Genomic DNA, 14,583 nt, shown 5'->3' on the forward strand with positions numbered 1-14,583 from the left:
TTTCTACGTATATCAGAGGGAAATTACCATGTGCAGTGACAGGCTAGGTTTCCTGTCCAAAGCATTCTGTGTTGCTCTGTATAGAACATGCAAAGCTGTGCCTTGATATCTACATCCTACAGCATCACTTATACTAATGAATCCCTGGTTTAAAGTGTAATATTGTTTTGGAAGATGTCGAAATCGCAGCACACAGTCTCCTCATGCGGTTGGCTCTGCTGTAAGTTCCCCATTTTTGCTCTGATTATGTAATACAAGACAGCACGGACTAATTACGGTTTGGTTAACAGCAAACATATTTCTAAAGAGAAAGGATGCCTGTTGATTTGTTGGGTGCCCGGACTGGAAGGTCCATGTTCTGCAGGCACTCGTGCAACTGAGTGTACACACACACATGGGCGTTTAAATGACTGTGTAAGGAAGTGTGTGCACGTGCATGTCCGTGTATATGGTGGCGGTGGCATTTGTGTGTATGTGGAGATGGGTGTCCGCAGCACCTCAGTGGAAAGTTGGCCATGAGCCAGCTGCTGCCCATGAGGGCCGGTAAACACACTGCGATGGATCTCCGTCTCTGCACTCAAGTGCCAAACAGAATGTAAACTTGTTTCCATCACTCTATTCAGTTGCCCGCTCTTCTTTTTTCCTTCCCTTCCTTAAACTTTCAACTCTGAAACATGCTGCATAACTCGATGCATAATATTGAAAAAAGTTACTTTTCATAGCTGTACTCCTTTTTTTGTGTTACTACAATTTCTGCCAAAGTGTGATCAAACAGGAACCTGCTGTTGATGTATAATTATATACAAGAGATTACTGAAACCTGTTGGCAACCTGAATTGTTGTAAGTGTAAATCAAGTGTGAAATATGGCATCAGTTCATCTTCAAATCAGATATAGGGAGAGTATCGAAGCTTCAGGATGAAGTGGTTCAATGGTAAAGATCTCTGCAGGAAACCGGCCTGTGGACATTCATGGTTCCAGATTGTGCATCTGATCTGTCAGCGGCAGCCCCAGAGGCCGGAGCAGGTCTGAGCGAGGTCACATCTGACAACTGCCCCCCATGCAACATCAAAACCAGATGTCTGATGAATTGCTCCTCATAAAAGATTCCTCTTTTACAATGGACCGTGGCATTGCCAAATAGGGTAAGACGGTTACGTGTGCATTCCCCAGTCGTTAAAATTCCTCCGGGTAATTCAGAATGGCCTCTCGATGTGCTTGTGGAGACAATCGAAAGCAAATTTCCTGACGAGTTTCCCCCAACACGCTGGGTGTAGTGAAGGATACGCTACATCTGAAGACTGTAGTGATTCATCTTCATCTGCCACAAACTACATCTGAACCGGAATGTGAGGGTTTTCAGAAGAGAAAGATGTCAGTTTATGAAGAGTTTCATTCTTCCTGGCCATTGACAGTTCGCTGGAAAGCAAGTCCAGCTGTTGGCTTTCACTTTTGATAACACAGGTGTTGTTCCAGCGATTCCACATCTGGCGCAACTGTGCCTTTACTCTGATTTTCCAGCCTCTAAGATAATCAAATTCATTTTCTTTTTCATTACCACACACAGATATAGTTATTTGAACAACCTTTTACCCCCTCTGTTAATGGTTTTGGCTCTACGGTGTAAAAGAGGACCAACATTGTTTCTTACTAGTTGAATGGATGCTTGCAAAATCCCTGTTTTCAGGCTGACTTCAACTCGCCTCTCTTTTGTCTTGCTCTTATCTTCAGTTTGTGAAGAGGGAATGTTTCTGCTCCTGTCATCCATGAGAGCAACCATTCAGATAAAGCAACATTGTTTCAACTCTACCAGAGAAAAAGTTGCCTGATAAGGTGGAAAAAAATGTTGTCGCAAAAAAATCTGGTTGTGCCTGGAGCCTGCAAGCTGCACTGAAAGGGCTGTCTGGCACAGAGCGAACATGTGCTGAGAGGTGATCGACAGGACCTGGCCTCCTCCTGCTCCTATCGCTCCCTGTTAGCGCTTCTTCTCCTCCCCTGCTTCTCGCTAATCAGAGCTGACAGGGGATACATAGGGCCCCGTATATGCCAATGGACAGAAAGAGTCGTGCTGACCCGTCTCAGTCTGTTGGAATGAGCACAGGTAGGGGAGAGGGTTGAGGGTGGAAAAAAACAGGAGGGACACTGGACTGTAAATGCAAGAGCATGGCATGACAGAGACAGCTTGTCTAAAAGACAGCGTTCTGTCTTCATTTAAATGCTGTGAGAAGACCAGATGTTGAAAAGTTTCAGGGTAAAAAAGTGTATGTGTGCAAGAAACAGACAAATAAAACCGCCACACGCACGGCAGCTTCTTTGTTTGTGTGGCAATAAACACGAGCGAGGTTACATGTGCATGCTCTGCTGTGGCTGTTCCATTTGCATATGTTGCATATATTCACTTTATGCGAAGAGGAGCGATCCCACGAGAGCGTTACGTGGGCATTTGAGGGAGCACACATGTGCCTACTGAGCTGTGAACACATGTACTTATGCACCCAGAAGATCTGCTGTGCTGAAACATTGATGCAAAGCCTCCACTGTGACGCAATATATCATCAGTGACACTTAAAGTGGGATGATGGGATAAATATTTCAATGACCTGGTGGAGCGGGGACATTAGGAGTCAAGCTAGAGGGCAATCTCTGGACTATTCTTGGAATTTCACTGCGAAACATTCCACAAGCAGAGCTCCCATCGCTCTCGTCAGCATCCACACGCTTCTCCTCAATTAAAAATGAATTGATGTCAAGGCGGCGTGGAGCCCTGAGGTTGGCTTGGTAACCCTGCGCAGATACGACAGCAAAACCACAAATCAAAATGTGGCCTCTCATGTGTAACACGGTCTAAACTGTTTGTTGCTAAATACACCACATTGATTCCACTCAGAGAGGAACTCAAAGAAAATTTAGGTCAGCACTATTTTATTTTGTCTGCTGTTTTCTTCTCTTTTTTTTAAACGTACAAATAAGCATTTTTATACATGCAGATAAAATATGTTGCAAAAAAAAAAGTATTACAAATATTTCAAAAGAGAAAATAAAATCCCAGCACAAGTCAGATCTAGTGAGGACAACGCCTGCTGGGCTGGCTGAACAGGATTTGGGGGTTTCACTGCTGCTGCAATCTCTTGCTCCCTGCGTGGAGTAGGAACTCGGGGGTGTGAATGAGCTGAGACTCACGGCTGGTTGGAGAGCTGGTGACAAACACTCCGGATTTGCCCCTCCAAAACGCCCAGCAACAACCCGACAGACACTCACTCAAACAGCTTAAATTCCTCAGCAGCTTTTTATCCTCGAAAGTACCGGGAGATTGGACTGTTTCAGGGAGAAACCGGGAAGTGGCCAAGCAAATGGTTTATGGCTGAAGCTTCTCGGAACGGGACTGATGTTTTACAAAGACTGCTGCTGCTGCTTCTCCTGCACGGACCGGGCCGTGGAGCCACAAAGCAAAAGAGAATGACAGCAGAAGTCAGAGAGACGGCGCGCCACAAAGGAGGGCAAAGCGGGACGTGTGTGTGCAGGGAAGCAGTGCCCTAGATCTGTGAAACAACTGACTTATTCTGTCATCCAAGCTCCTTTTTTTTAATGCTGTTTGGGGCAGCAGTTCCTCATCCCGCACCTGGATAAACAAAGAGAATGCATTCACTGACAGCACATCTCCATGCGTAAATGGAGAGGCATATGTGCGTATTCGCCGCGCTTTTTCATTGTGCTTACAATAAATGATGTTTGTTCTGTCACTAACTCATGTCCTGTCCCACGACCACACAGCTATAGATGCATTATAGACTTCCTCATACTTCATATCTGCCATGAGTGATGGCGATGCCTGCAGAAGCTTACAGCACCGGTGCGCAGAGTAGCACTCATGAAAAAAGCTTCAGCGCACCGGATCGCAATGGTTATGTGAAAACATGTGTCATCCCACTGTGCCGTGACCGGGACTATGAGTCGTGGGTGAGGCTAATGTTCACAAAAATATGGAGTTCCCAGAGACTCCGGAGCGCGGTGTGTGTGGGGTCGCTTTCGGTTTTTCTCGCTCTGTTGGTCAAATGTGCAGACTGGAAGGCTGAAGGCAGCAGCAGCAGCGCTGACAACACACTCTCGCATTCATCGTCTCCCCTTCACTTGGTTTCGAGCTGCTCGGCGGAGCTGTTGCAAACTTGCTGGAGTGTGGTTTCGCCATTGTTCACCCTTGTATGTGCCTTCTTTTGGGTCGGTGTGTACTTAATCCGCTGCGGGGTTCTAATCCAGACCGCCCTCTCCCTCCTAACCTTGTGCCACCTGGGCGAAGTCGCGGCGTGCTCGCTTCTGGACGGGACAGATGAGCGGCTGCTTTCGTTCACCACAGCGGCCGTGGTTGTGCTCATCTGCGTGGCCACCGGCGCACTCATGGTAGCGCGGCTGAATCAGGGCATATCGGTGATAGTTTTCATCAGCGTGGTCAGGACTATCTCGCTCTTCTCGCTGCACAAAGTGCGGGCCACTTGGAGACCGTACGTAGCGTACCTGGTTGGAGTGCTGGGCATCCTGCTGGCGAGGTATGCTGACAAGCTCCTTCCCAACCAAGGGAGACACAAGGAGGGCTGCACCCCCGTGACTGGAGCCAGGGAAGAGATCCCTGTATTTAAAAGGCGCAGGAGGTCCAGTTCTGTGATAGCCTCAGACATGGCACACAGTCAGTCCAACAGTAAGTCACATCGCCGGACCTCTCTGCCATGCATCCAGAGGGACCAGGTAAGAAGTTTCTGTCCCGTTCAACTTTTCTATTTCTGCCTTGTTTTCTTCTTCTTCCCATGACGAATTTTGGGTTTTGTGGCTAAGGGAGGAAAGGAGGGAAGCAGTGCAGTGGCAATAAAATGAAGACTGTGGGCCTTTTATGAGTCTGATTATAATTTTCAATATTATTTTATTATTACTGTGGACGGTGAGGAAGTCATGTAGTGCTGAGGGTCCACATTTTAAAAAAGAAAGTCACCTATGTCCCAACACAACAACAATAACACCAGAAAGAATAATAATCATATATCTATTATTATTATTATTATTATTATTATTATTATTATTATTATTATTATTATTATTATTATGTGTTTACATGTTGTACAGTGCAGTGTGGATATTACAGTTTGATCTGATCTGCACAATTCATGTTCTTACTGGTATCTTGTCATGTTCTGGTTCAGCCAGTTGCAGCCATTTCCAGGCGAAAATGTAATTATATTAATTATTTTTTTCCTATGTCACCACCACAGTGACATTGATTAAATAATTACTGATTTGAATGAACTCATTTTAAATTTAAAATAAAATAAAATGATATAAAATAATACAATATTTGACAAAAACAATCAATTAAGCCACATCTCCTTTAAAAATGTTGCCCATTTCAGACTAAGGTGATGCTTGTGGAGGAAAAAAAAAACACCCCACACACAGGCCCATGGTTTAATGTCAAGTTCTGCGTTGTCATTTGAAAATAAAGCACCAAACTTGGCATGTTCCAACTTAAGGAAGGCTATTTTTGATACAGGGCTTTCAAGTGCTTGTGAGAAAGGCAAACTGAGGACACAATGTCAGTGATTCATGTCATCCCTAATTATTTATGTCAAATATTTTCCCCAGATGATCCCTGAGCCACTGCTTTTTTTTTTTTCTGCCCTGGACTTAAATGCCACTTGCTTCTCATCACTTATCGAGGCTCGCTGTCCTTAAACCTCAGGAATGTAGTAGCACTGGCTTTTTCAACCTCCTCCGATACTGATACACATGCATACCTGTGTTAAAGGGAGATGGGGGGGCTTCGCTCAAACAGGCTCATGTCAGCTCCTCAGCCCCTTCTCATGGAAAATCAATGAGCACGCCGAGCATGTGGATGGGAAACAGACTTTTGGAGCGATCAAAGCTCTCGCTGTGACCTGCGAGTGCGGTTGGGTTGGGAGATGAGAGGCTGCCCTGTCGCCCCGGCCACTTGAAAGATGCCCATCATCTCTCAGGGCTAGTTAGCGTTGTAGTGTGTTTGTTTGTTTTTCTTTGTGGTCACATGTGCGCACATTTGGTACACAAATCGGATATGAAAAGACTCTCAGATATTTTACAGTTTACACTTTCCTTTTTTTTCTGATTTAGGTTTGATGTCGAAGCTTATTCAAGTGTCGATCTTTATTAATTCGACATGCAGCAGTTGCTTTGCTGCGCTGATGGAGTGAAGATGAATCTCTGTTTTTGAATGAGTGCTGAGCTGGAAAATAGCGGGCTGTTTAGTTAACATTAAATAGTTGCTGTGTGGCTGTGAACAGGCGTGTGAAAAAAAAGCAGGTTATTTTACACTCTGCTGTGCTTTCAAGAGAAATCCTGCAAATGATGGAAAAGTCTTGCTATAGACCTTTTCCATCTATGTTGGTATATTTTCTAGCTATATTGCTAACTATATAAATAAACTAATTCATTCGCGATATGTTCGTTATATCTTTTCGTTGTTGCATTCAAAATGAACGTATACCTGCCACGTGTAGCCGCTTCATCAACGCTTCATCTTCCATTAAAAATAGAAGGAAAACTGAATATAGGTGAAAGTTTAACATTCTTATTTTTTTCACGTCACACAGCAGCAGCATCAGTATCACAGACCCTAGAAAGCTAAACTGTAATAAAGTCACAGTCAATGTACTGTTGCAAAGACACCAAATGTGTCAAACAAAAGAGGATGGATACCATTATGTTTGGATTCAGACTCCATTACTTTAAGGGATTCAAGATGGAGTTACTTAGCGAACAATAAAAAACAGCACTAAAATCAAGACATTAGTTGTAAACAGCTCTCATAGATGCAACTGTGGCAATTAACACGCCTTGGTCTGCTTTAGATTTTGTTTTTTTCTTGCAGCAGTGTCCCAATAAAAACCGAGCAGGATGGAACCGCCAGACAAACACAGTCGACTATCATGCGACAGCGCAGACGTTTCCAGCATCTGTGACTCTCCTCTGCTCTGTCACCTCGGCCAGGCTGGAGCCCTCTGCTGAAAGATGATCTCAATTACAAGTTTTTTTGTTGTGGGACATGAAGACAGCAGTGCTCAGGCTGCACCAATTGCACTAATATGGAAAAGTTAAGAATATGTTAGAGTTTCTGTGACAAAACCCGAGTGGTTCCCCGTCATGTGTGATGGTGCTGCTAAGCAGTTGACCAGTCGTGGCCTGCCTGTAATTGAGACACACATGGCGTGCACATGCTGTCTTAACCGTGTCTTGTCTGTGTGGTCTGTAATGTGTAAACAAGCCCATGCTGATCCACACCAGTCATCACCTCACTCACACTGCGCTCTGGCCTCCCCAAGGGGGGTCAGACACACTTTTGGGGGCCACAATGCAACCGCCACATGGTGATGGGAACAGGAGAGATGTCCAACTTTAAGAAGTGTCCTACCGACTCTGCCTGGATGTAAAAATACAGGTTTGCTGGCCAACGGCAGCGGGGCTATAATTTTCTAGCAGCTTGTTTGTTAGATCACCTAAGAGGTTGGTTGATGTTTTAACAGTTCGCCCTTTCGCTGTGTTTAATGGAGTTATGATGTTTTAAAGAAGCGGCATGAAAAGGAGAAGATCTGCACTTTGTTGACCCGATGATGTTTATATTACTGCTGTGCATCTGAAGTGTTTGAAGGATAGGCTGAGGCTAAATGGAGGCTTCCATTTGGTACTTAACTTTGTTTTTCTCGGGAAGCTTCTCCCATAGACCTTAGAGTTTTATTTTTTTTTAAAAAGGCCCTTCAGATTGATAGTTACTGTGTAAAAACAGTTTATTCCAAAAATAAATAGAGCAAAGAGGAATCTCTCTGCCTCTTCTTCAGAAGTCTTAAAGCTGACATGTTGCCCTCCACCACTCTGCCAAAGCCATGCTCCGAGGCTGCGCTTAAGTCTGCACAACTGTAGATTTAATAAACAGTCATTTTCCCGTCCTTTGATTACAAATTGGCTGCCAGCATCCATCAGCTCACTAAATAGGTGCATTTTGCAATGCTGGGGTTGTCCTCCCATCATGGGTGTAATAAAAGAAAGTCATTATCAGCTGATTTGATAGCGGTTAGCGGTAGCCTCTGTGGGATAGTTCTTTTTCTTGGGTTAATACAAAATGACAAGCCAGTCTTCTGTATTCCAGCTGGGGGATATTGAACTGGAGGACGAGGTGTGGACTTGTGGTGTGGATCGCTTTTCACAGCATGTAAGGAAATTTGAGTCCGAGGCTCTCCTGCTGCAGACATCAGCGCTGTCACCGAACTTTCTCTTGCAGAGTGAAGGAGTCTGCTGTATTTCCAGCACACATTGGATGTTTTTTAACTACCTGGGCTGCAAAGTTTGAGCAGAACTGATTAGGCAGTGAGTGGGAGTGAACTGCTTTTTAGACGACTCTCTTTATGAGGTACTGGAAGCCACTCCCTTTTCTCTCAGTAACTCCACCCCTCTCGCAGCACTCTGTCCTCTCACTGACACCAACACAAATATTATCCCAACCAGAGGAGGAAATTCTTTCTTAACTTGGATGATAAAGATATTCTTAAAATCTATTATAATGACTTCCTGTGGAAAGGGATCCAAACACAATTACTGTTGTAAATGTTTCTTGTTGCTCTATTTTTGCTGTACCGTGTGTAATTGAATTGTGTTTGGGATGGAGGAGGTTGGTGATAGCCTGTGGGCCAGTGATTTACCAAAGCACACTCTCATCCCAAACAGCTTGTTTGTATTCTAAACACATAGCCTCATGGGATATGATGTTTTTATGCTTTTGCTATTTTTTGTGTGTGTGACTGGACTGCCCTCTGGGTTAGAAACAGTCTCATTGAAAGCCTCCCCGTGCACTTGGAAAGGAAGCTGATATCAGCATGGGCCTCTGTGTGTCTTGTGATTGGGCGATCCACTTCACACTTTCAATCCCCATTCAGTCCCAGTGTATTAGCTGCGCTGTGCGTGTGTGAGGAGGAGGCAAGGGGTGGAGAAATTGGGGTAGGAATGAAAGTAGGTCATTCGAGGTTTTGCTTAGTAGCCAGGCAAAACAGCAGGCTTACTCTTACCCCCCTGAATGGAGGAAGAGTCTGGCATTTGACGGATGCGGCGCAGCAACTTTTTAGCGAGCAAACTGCTCAGGATGTGTAGGTGTTAGCTCAGCCATGTTGGCTGCACAGCACGAAGCCACGTCACTCTGGGGTTAGGGTCTATGTTGTAATGGTCAGTTTCCAGGTGTTTAAAGGTTCAGTTGAACTTACAGCAACCAGACTCTTGTTTTCATAATTTTCATAATTTTGACTTTCATTTCAATCAGTTAGAATAACATTGTGACAACATTACTGCAAAGTCCAGCTGGCCAAGAAATGAGACAATCGTTTCAGTTTGTTTACATGTGCAAGACTAAAAATGAAGCCAAAAATGTAGCCAGATTATCTAAAGCACTTCATTTCAGGTTAAAACCTAAAGTCAGTGCACCTCAGAAGCTGGTAATAATCCGTCACTGCACAGAAAACTATGGAACACACACGAGGTCAAAGCTGAGCTTGTAAACTGGGATTAATGTCTACAGTGGACAGTTTGGGTAATAATATTACTGTTTGCCTCTGTCTTCTGTTTAAAAAACTCACCAACCTGGAGCTTTGTTTAAAGGAATACGTGAACATTTTTTCTGATGCAATATGTCTACACAAATATGGACATTTGAAGAGTTCATTTGCAAAAACAGAAAACTTCATCTTCATCTTTTCCATCATCTACCTGAGACAACATCTATCAAACTTAAGTTATCTCTATTTCTGTCACGTCATTTCCACTGAGTCCAATCCACTCAGCTTCACTTTAATTGATATTATCTCAAGCAAACAACAAAAAAATGATTTTTCTGAAAATCTGCAAAAATGGAATTATCTGTTTTTGCAAATAAACTCTGTAAAATTTCTAGACGGATATCTTCCCCTTCCAACACAACCCTTGTTTTACAAAATAACTTTGCACACACGATAATGCAGAAAGGACTACAATGTTATTATCAGCATGCAGAGCCAGTCTACATTGAGAAGATTTGACATGCCAGAGCAAAATATTGGGTCGTTTTGTTGGTTTTGCGGACTTTAACCTAATCTGGTGAGCTTAGTGCTAATGCCAACCAAATGTAAAGACAATGGTACTTATTAACCATTGTTGTGATTTTGTGGTCATTACACTAAGCGTCAGTGGACATGCACAAATTGAGCTGTGACATCTTCACTGCCCAAACTAAATTAAAACAAGGAAACATCTACAAAATGTTTGATTTGCAAAAATCTCCATATAAATGTGAACGAGGCCTCGGAGAAGTATGTCTTTACGGTAAATATGAAGTTACAGCCACTAGATGACAAACCGTTATAGCCTGCAGCTAGACTTTCTCTTTTCTAACTTTAACAAATCTGCAGCAGTATAACAAAATACAGTGCATTAACTCAAGAAATTTACCAATAGGCTGTTTTTCTACTCTTGGAGTGGGCCAAGCTAGCTATTTCCACCTACTTCCATTCAGTTTGCTAAGTGAAGCAAACTAGTTCCCTGCTGTGCTTCACATTTATCCTCCCACACATGGGAATACGCACAGTGATAATCTTCTCATCGAACTCTTGTCCCATGAGTAAGCCTATTTCCCAAAATGTAGAAGGCTTCCTTGAAAGTTTCTATCTGACCACTTCCTTATTGCTCCATCTCAACTGTTTTTAGGGATGTTGTAATGTTCCTGGATCTCAGCGGTGAACTTAGTGAGAACACAGTTAATTATTGATTACAATGATGATCAAAACTACCAAAATGGGGCCCATGTTGTGATGGTGCAGAATTATCCTTTAAAGTCAACATTACATGGCTCACCCATCTGTGTCCAATTCTTTCATTACCTTCATTTACAGCATCGAGAGTAGCTCATATCCTGAATCTTTCTCTCTTTATCTCTGATCACCTCCGCCAACCAAGCCAGAGGTCCAAGACTGAATTAAATACCCCTCTTCACTCTCTTCCCTACCCCTGGCACGACCACGCTCCGGTTCCCTACTGATTACTATGGAAATTGCGGACGTCTGTGTGTACATGTCCGTGCGTGTGTGTGCGTGTGTGTGTGTGCGTGTGTGTGGTGCCAGCAGCTTGATGGCTGCCAGCTGCTGCCGGCTGAGAGGTTGAATCCGCTCTGAGAAACATGGAGGGCCTCTAACCACAGACACAACCCAACGCAGCTGGAACTGCTAGACAGGCGCAGGCCTCCAGTCCTCACACACATCACACATATTAACACCTCAGGTTCCTAATAAATGCCTCACATTTGAATAGAATGGTAGAATCTGAAGCCAATTATGGATTTTTTCGTGTGTGTTGAAGGGTAGATTACACGCTGTACTTTCTTCTGCTGTCTGTTCTAGACTGAGGCAATTATGTCACTCAAGTTTTCTGTGTTACCATAAGAGATCGACTATTTCGGTAATGGAGGTGAACAGAATGTTCCTGGCACAAATGTGTGTATGAGTAGAGTAAGTGGGTGTCTGTGCTTCGGCATGAGTATGTTTGTGCGTGTGAGGCAAAGATAGAGAGCGTGTGTGCATGTATGTGGACAACTGGATGCACTTGCACATGTGCATGATATAGTAGGTGTACGTGTGATTAGGACTGGACGTTTTATGAAATGCGTCATTGCTCATACTATAGCCAATGTGCTTTCCAAGGTTTGTGATCGTTACCATAATAATATTAGTGTTGATCATTTATTTTGAGATATAAAAACATGTATTTTTTTTCCCCCACAGAACCATTTTTCTTTGGCAGAAGCCGAAACTCTGAAACCTTAGATGTTGTCAGAACACATGTACCCACATCAGTGGACTTTTTTTTTCTTGCTGTGGCATTATTTATTAGTGAAATAATGGAAATCAATATAGAAATAAACAGGGCTAGGACAGGACATGTGGTATTTAGAAATTAGTTTCATGCATCATATGCCCACTATGAACAACTGACCTTCCTCTGTTATTATTTCCCCAAAAATATGAATAGCACCAACTACTAATAGTAACATTTAAAGTTTTATGGAACACAAAGTTAGAGCACGAATAACAATGTTCAGCGTTCTGATCAGACCAAAGACGAGACACAAAGCAGGCAAATGCAGAAATGTACGACAGTCAACTCTGGAAAACTTTGAAAACTGTCCTAACAGAAAAATAAGAAGCACAATAACATAGAAACTACCAAAGCAAACAATACGCACAGGGACTACAGGAAACATCTTCTGACAGAATATTCCAACAGAAGTATTGTTTATTCCAGTTCCAAAACACAGTTGTGAAATTTTTATGGTGGGTCCTTTTTTTTTAAGACGTAATGCTGTGGTCCTTTCTCCACGGCTGCTGGTGGTGGCTGCTTTTCTGGCTAGCATCGCTGAGCACCGGAGTTCTGTAAGCAGCTCCGTGTATTTGATATGTTTGGTGATAACACTTTCAGAAATATGAGCATTTTTGTCAAGCGAACCCAAAAGAAGACAAAACTCTAACATCTAAACACAAGGCGGTCATTTGCAAGGTTTCTCTTAATACAAAACTGTCTAAAATAGGAGAGAAAAATGTAAATAAAACCATTAAAATGACGTGTAAGGTATCTGGAACACAACTCCTCATCTATGCATCATCTGAGGGGCCTTTTCAATCACACGAGGAGCCCATCTTTAAGACAGTGATCCCTTATATGACGGGACATTCCTGCGCTCGCCCTGCTGCTGTATGAACAGGAATGTGCAGGTTGAGCAGAGCCTGAAGGACAGACCTGTGGGCCCACTCCAACCCGGCCTCTCCCACCCCCCCCTACACCGTGACCTGAGCCAACACCACCATCCTGGGCTGTCACCAGGTGTGCAGCTGGACTCTGCTGAATGAATAGACACTCTCACATTGCCCCGGGAAGTGTGTGGTCAAATGTGTGTGTGCATGTTCATGAGCGGGAGGTTAAAGTAGAGAGTCGGGGGGAAGTGTAGTCCTAAATAACTGCAGTGGGTAGAATGTGTGGCAAACAAATGGGAGATACAAATGTTCATTTCCCCTCTCGGAGCGAGTGCGCACATATTGAGGCAGCAGCGTCCCAAAATGAATCGATCTGATGGCGTTTCATGTGTGTCTGGGTTCAGAGAGGAAGTTCAGTTAATCCCTCAGGTCCAGTGTGGCCATTGTGTCTGTGTTGGAAACAGAGAGGGCCGCAGTTGCTGCTGCTGCTGCCGCCATGATTCATTTAACAAGCGGGAACATTTTGAACCCCTCTGACTGGGGCTGTCCAATAAATCCAAACATAGTCAGCTATTAATTGATTATATATTTCAAGAGCATGACAAGGGGGGCGTTTTTCAGTGATAGATGACTGTATTTAGTAATCCCGCTGCCAGGTTAGTTTCTTATGGTTTCAAAGAACGGGCTTTGTGGATGTTTTATTTAATTGCAGCACAAGTTGTCCCCTAAACATTGCTGCCTCTCGATTTCACCACAGGACTGCTGTAGATTATTTCCAAAATACCAGTGGTTGAAGAAGTATTCAGATCATTCACTTAGGTAGACATAGCGTTAAGATTTTTATTAACAATTTATATGTACAGCTGTGATGGAATGTAACTTAGTGTGTTTGTTAAAGCTCTGTGCTTAAGTACAGATAACAGGTAGTTTTATCATTTAATGCTGTGTTATGTTTCTACGCCACCACATTAAAAAAAAAAATCACAATTTTTACACAGCATTATCTGTCTGATAGCTTCAACTGAAGTTATTTTGATGATTAAGATTCTAAATAAAATCAGTTACTTATAATATGTGATGCATTTTTTTTTAATAAACCATGTTAAAAGTGTTCAAATGTAGAAATGGTATCGTAGCATATCAGTAATACGAGTCCAGTGTTATACTGCAATACAGTTGTTTGCAAAAGTTTGGATACAAAAGGACACATGGCGTACGTGACTTGTTTTTAACATAAAAAAGTAAATATTAATCTTGCATTAAACAGACGTGAACAATAAGTCTTTCAGCAAATATTACAGCACTGTTAGTTTTTTTAGTTCATGAACTCTAAAAGTAGAAGAGTGGACAGTGGAATTTGAAAGCTGGTCTGATATCAAGTGCTTTGATATCTTTTTATAGCCTCTTGGTTATCTTAATTCTCAGAACCTCAGTCAGCTGTTAGGAGGAGCCGGCGGTTGCTGAGTGTTACCTCAAAGAGTGAGAGACTTTTATCAGCTTTGAGAGTGTCGTCAGCTGATGATTCCCGAAGACAGCTCTTCACCTGACAATTAAGTCCTAACGAGTGGATGAAGTTCTAACGCTGCAGAAGGATGCCAGAACCTTTGCACGTAAACAAAATAACAGTTCATTTTTTCTCCTATGTATGTAATGCTCATTAAAGTTCATTAATATTTGAAGATTTTTTTAATTTATTTTACTGATGATGTGTTAATTTTTGTACATAGTTCATTCCCTGCTAAAATCAAGAAAACATTGAATGTAATTTGCCTGAAGGGGACCCAGATCTTTACATCAAACTGCACATACTTTG

At 42.9% G+C, this 14,583-nt stretch overlaps 1 protein-coding gene across 1 annotated transcript in view; it reads left to right on the plus strand.

Moving 5' to 3' along the window:
- Positions 1–3,020: 3,020 nt before the first annotated feature.
- Positions 3,021–14,583, plus strand: part of LOC103355233 (phosphodiesterase 3A, cGMP-inhibited) — a 76,640-nt gene continuing 65,077 nt past the window's right edge. The window contains exon 1 of the mRNA XM_008278939.1: positions 3,021–4,737. Coding sequence (XP_008277161.1) covers positions 3,820–4,737 — 918 coding nt within the window. The 5' untranslated portion in view covers positions 3,021–3,819. The remainder of the gene's footprint in view (positions 4,738–14,583) is intronic.

This window comes from Stegastes partitus, unplaced genomic scaffold (genome assembly GCF_000690725.1).
Source record: "Stegastes partitus isolate 25-593 unplaced genomic scaffold, Stegastes_partitus-1.0.2 Scaffold138, whole genome shotgun sequence".
In the NCBI taxonomy this organism is placed as follows: domain Eukaryota; kingdom Metazoa; phylum Chordata; class Actinopteri; family Pomacentridae; genus Stegastes; species Stegastes partitus.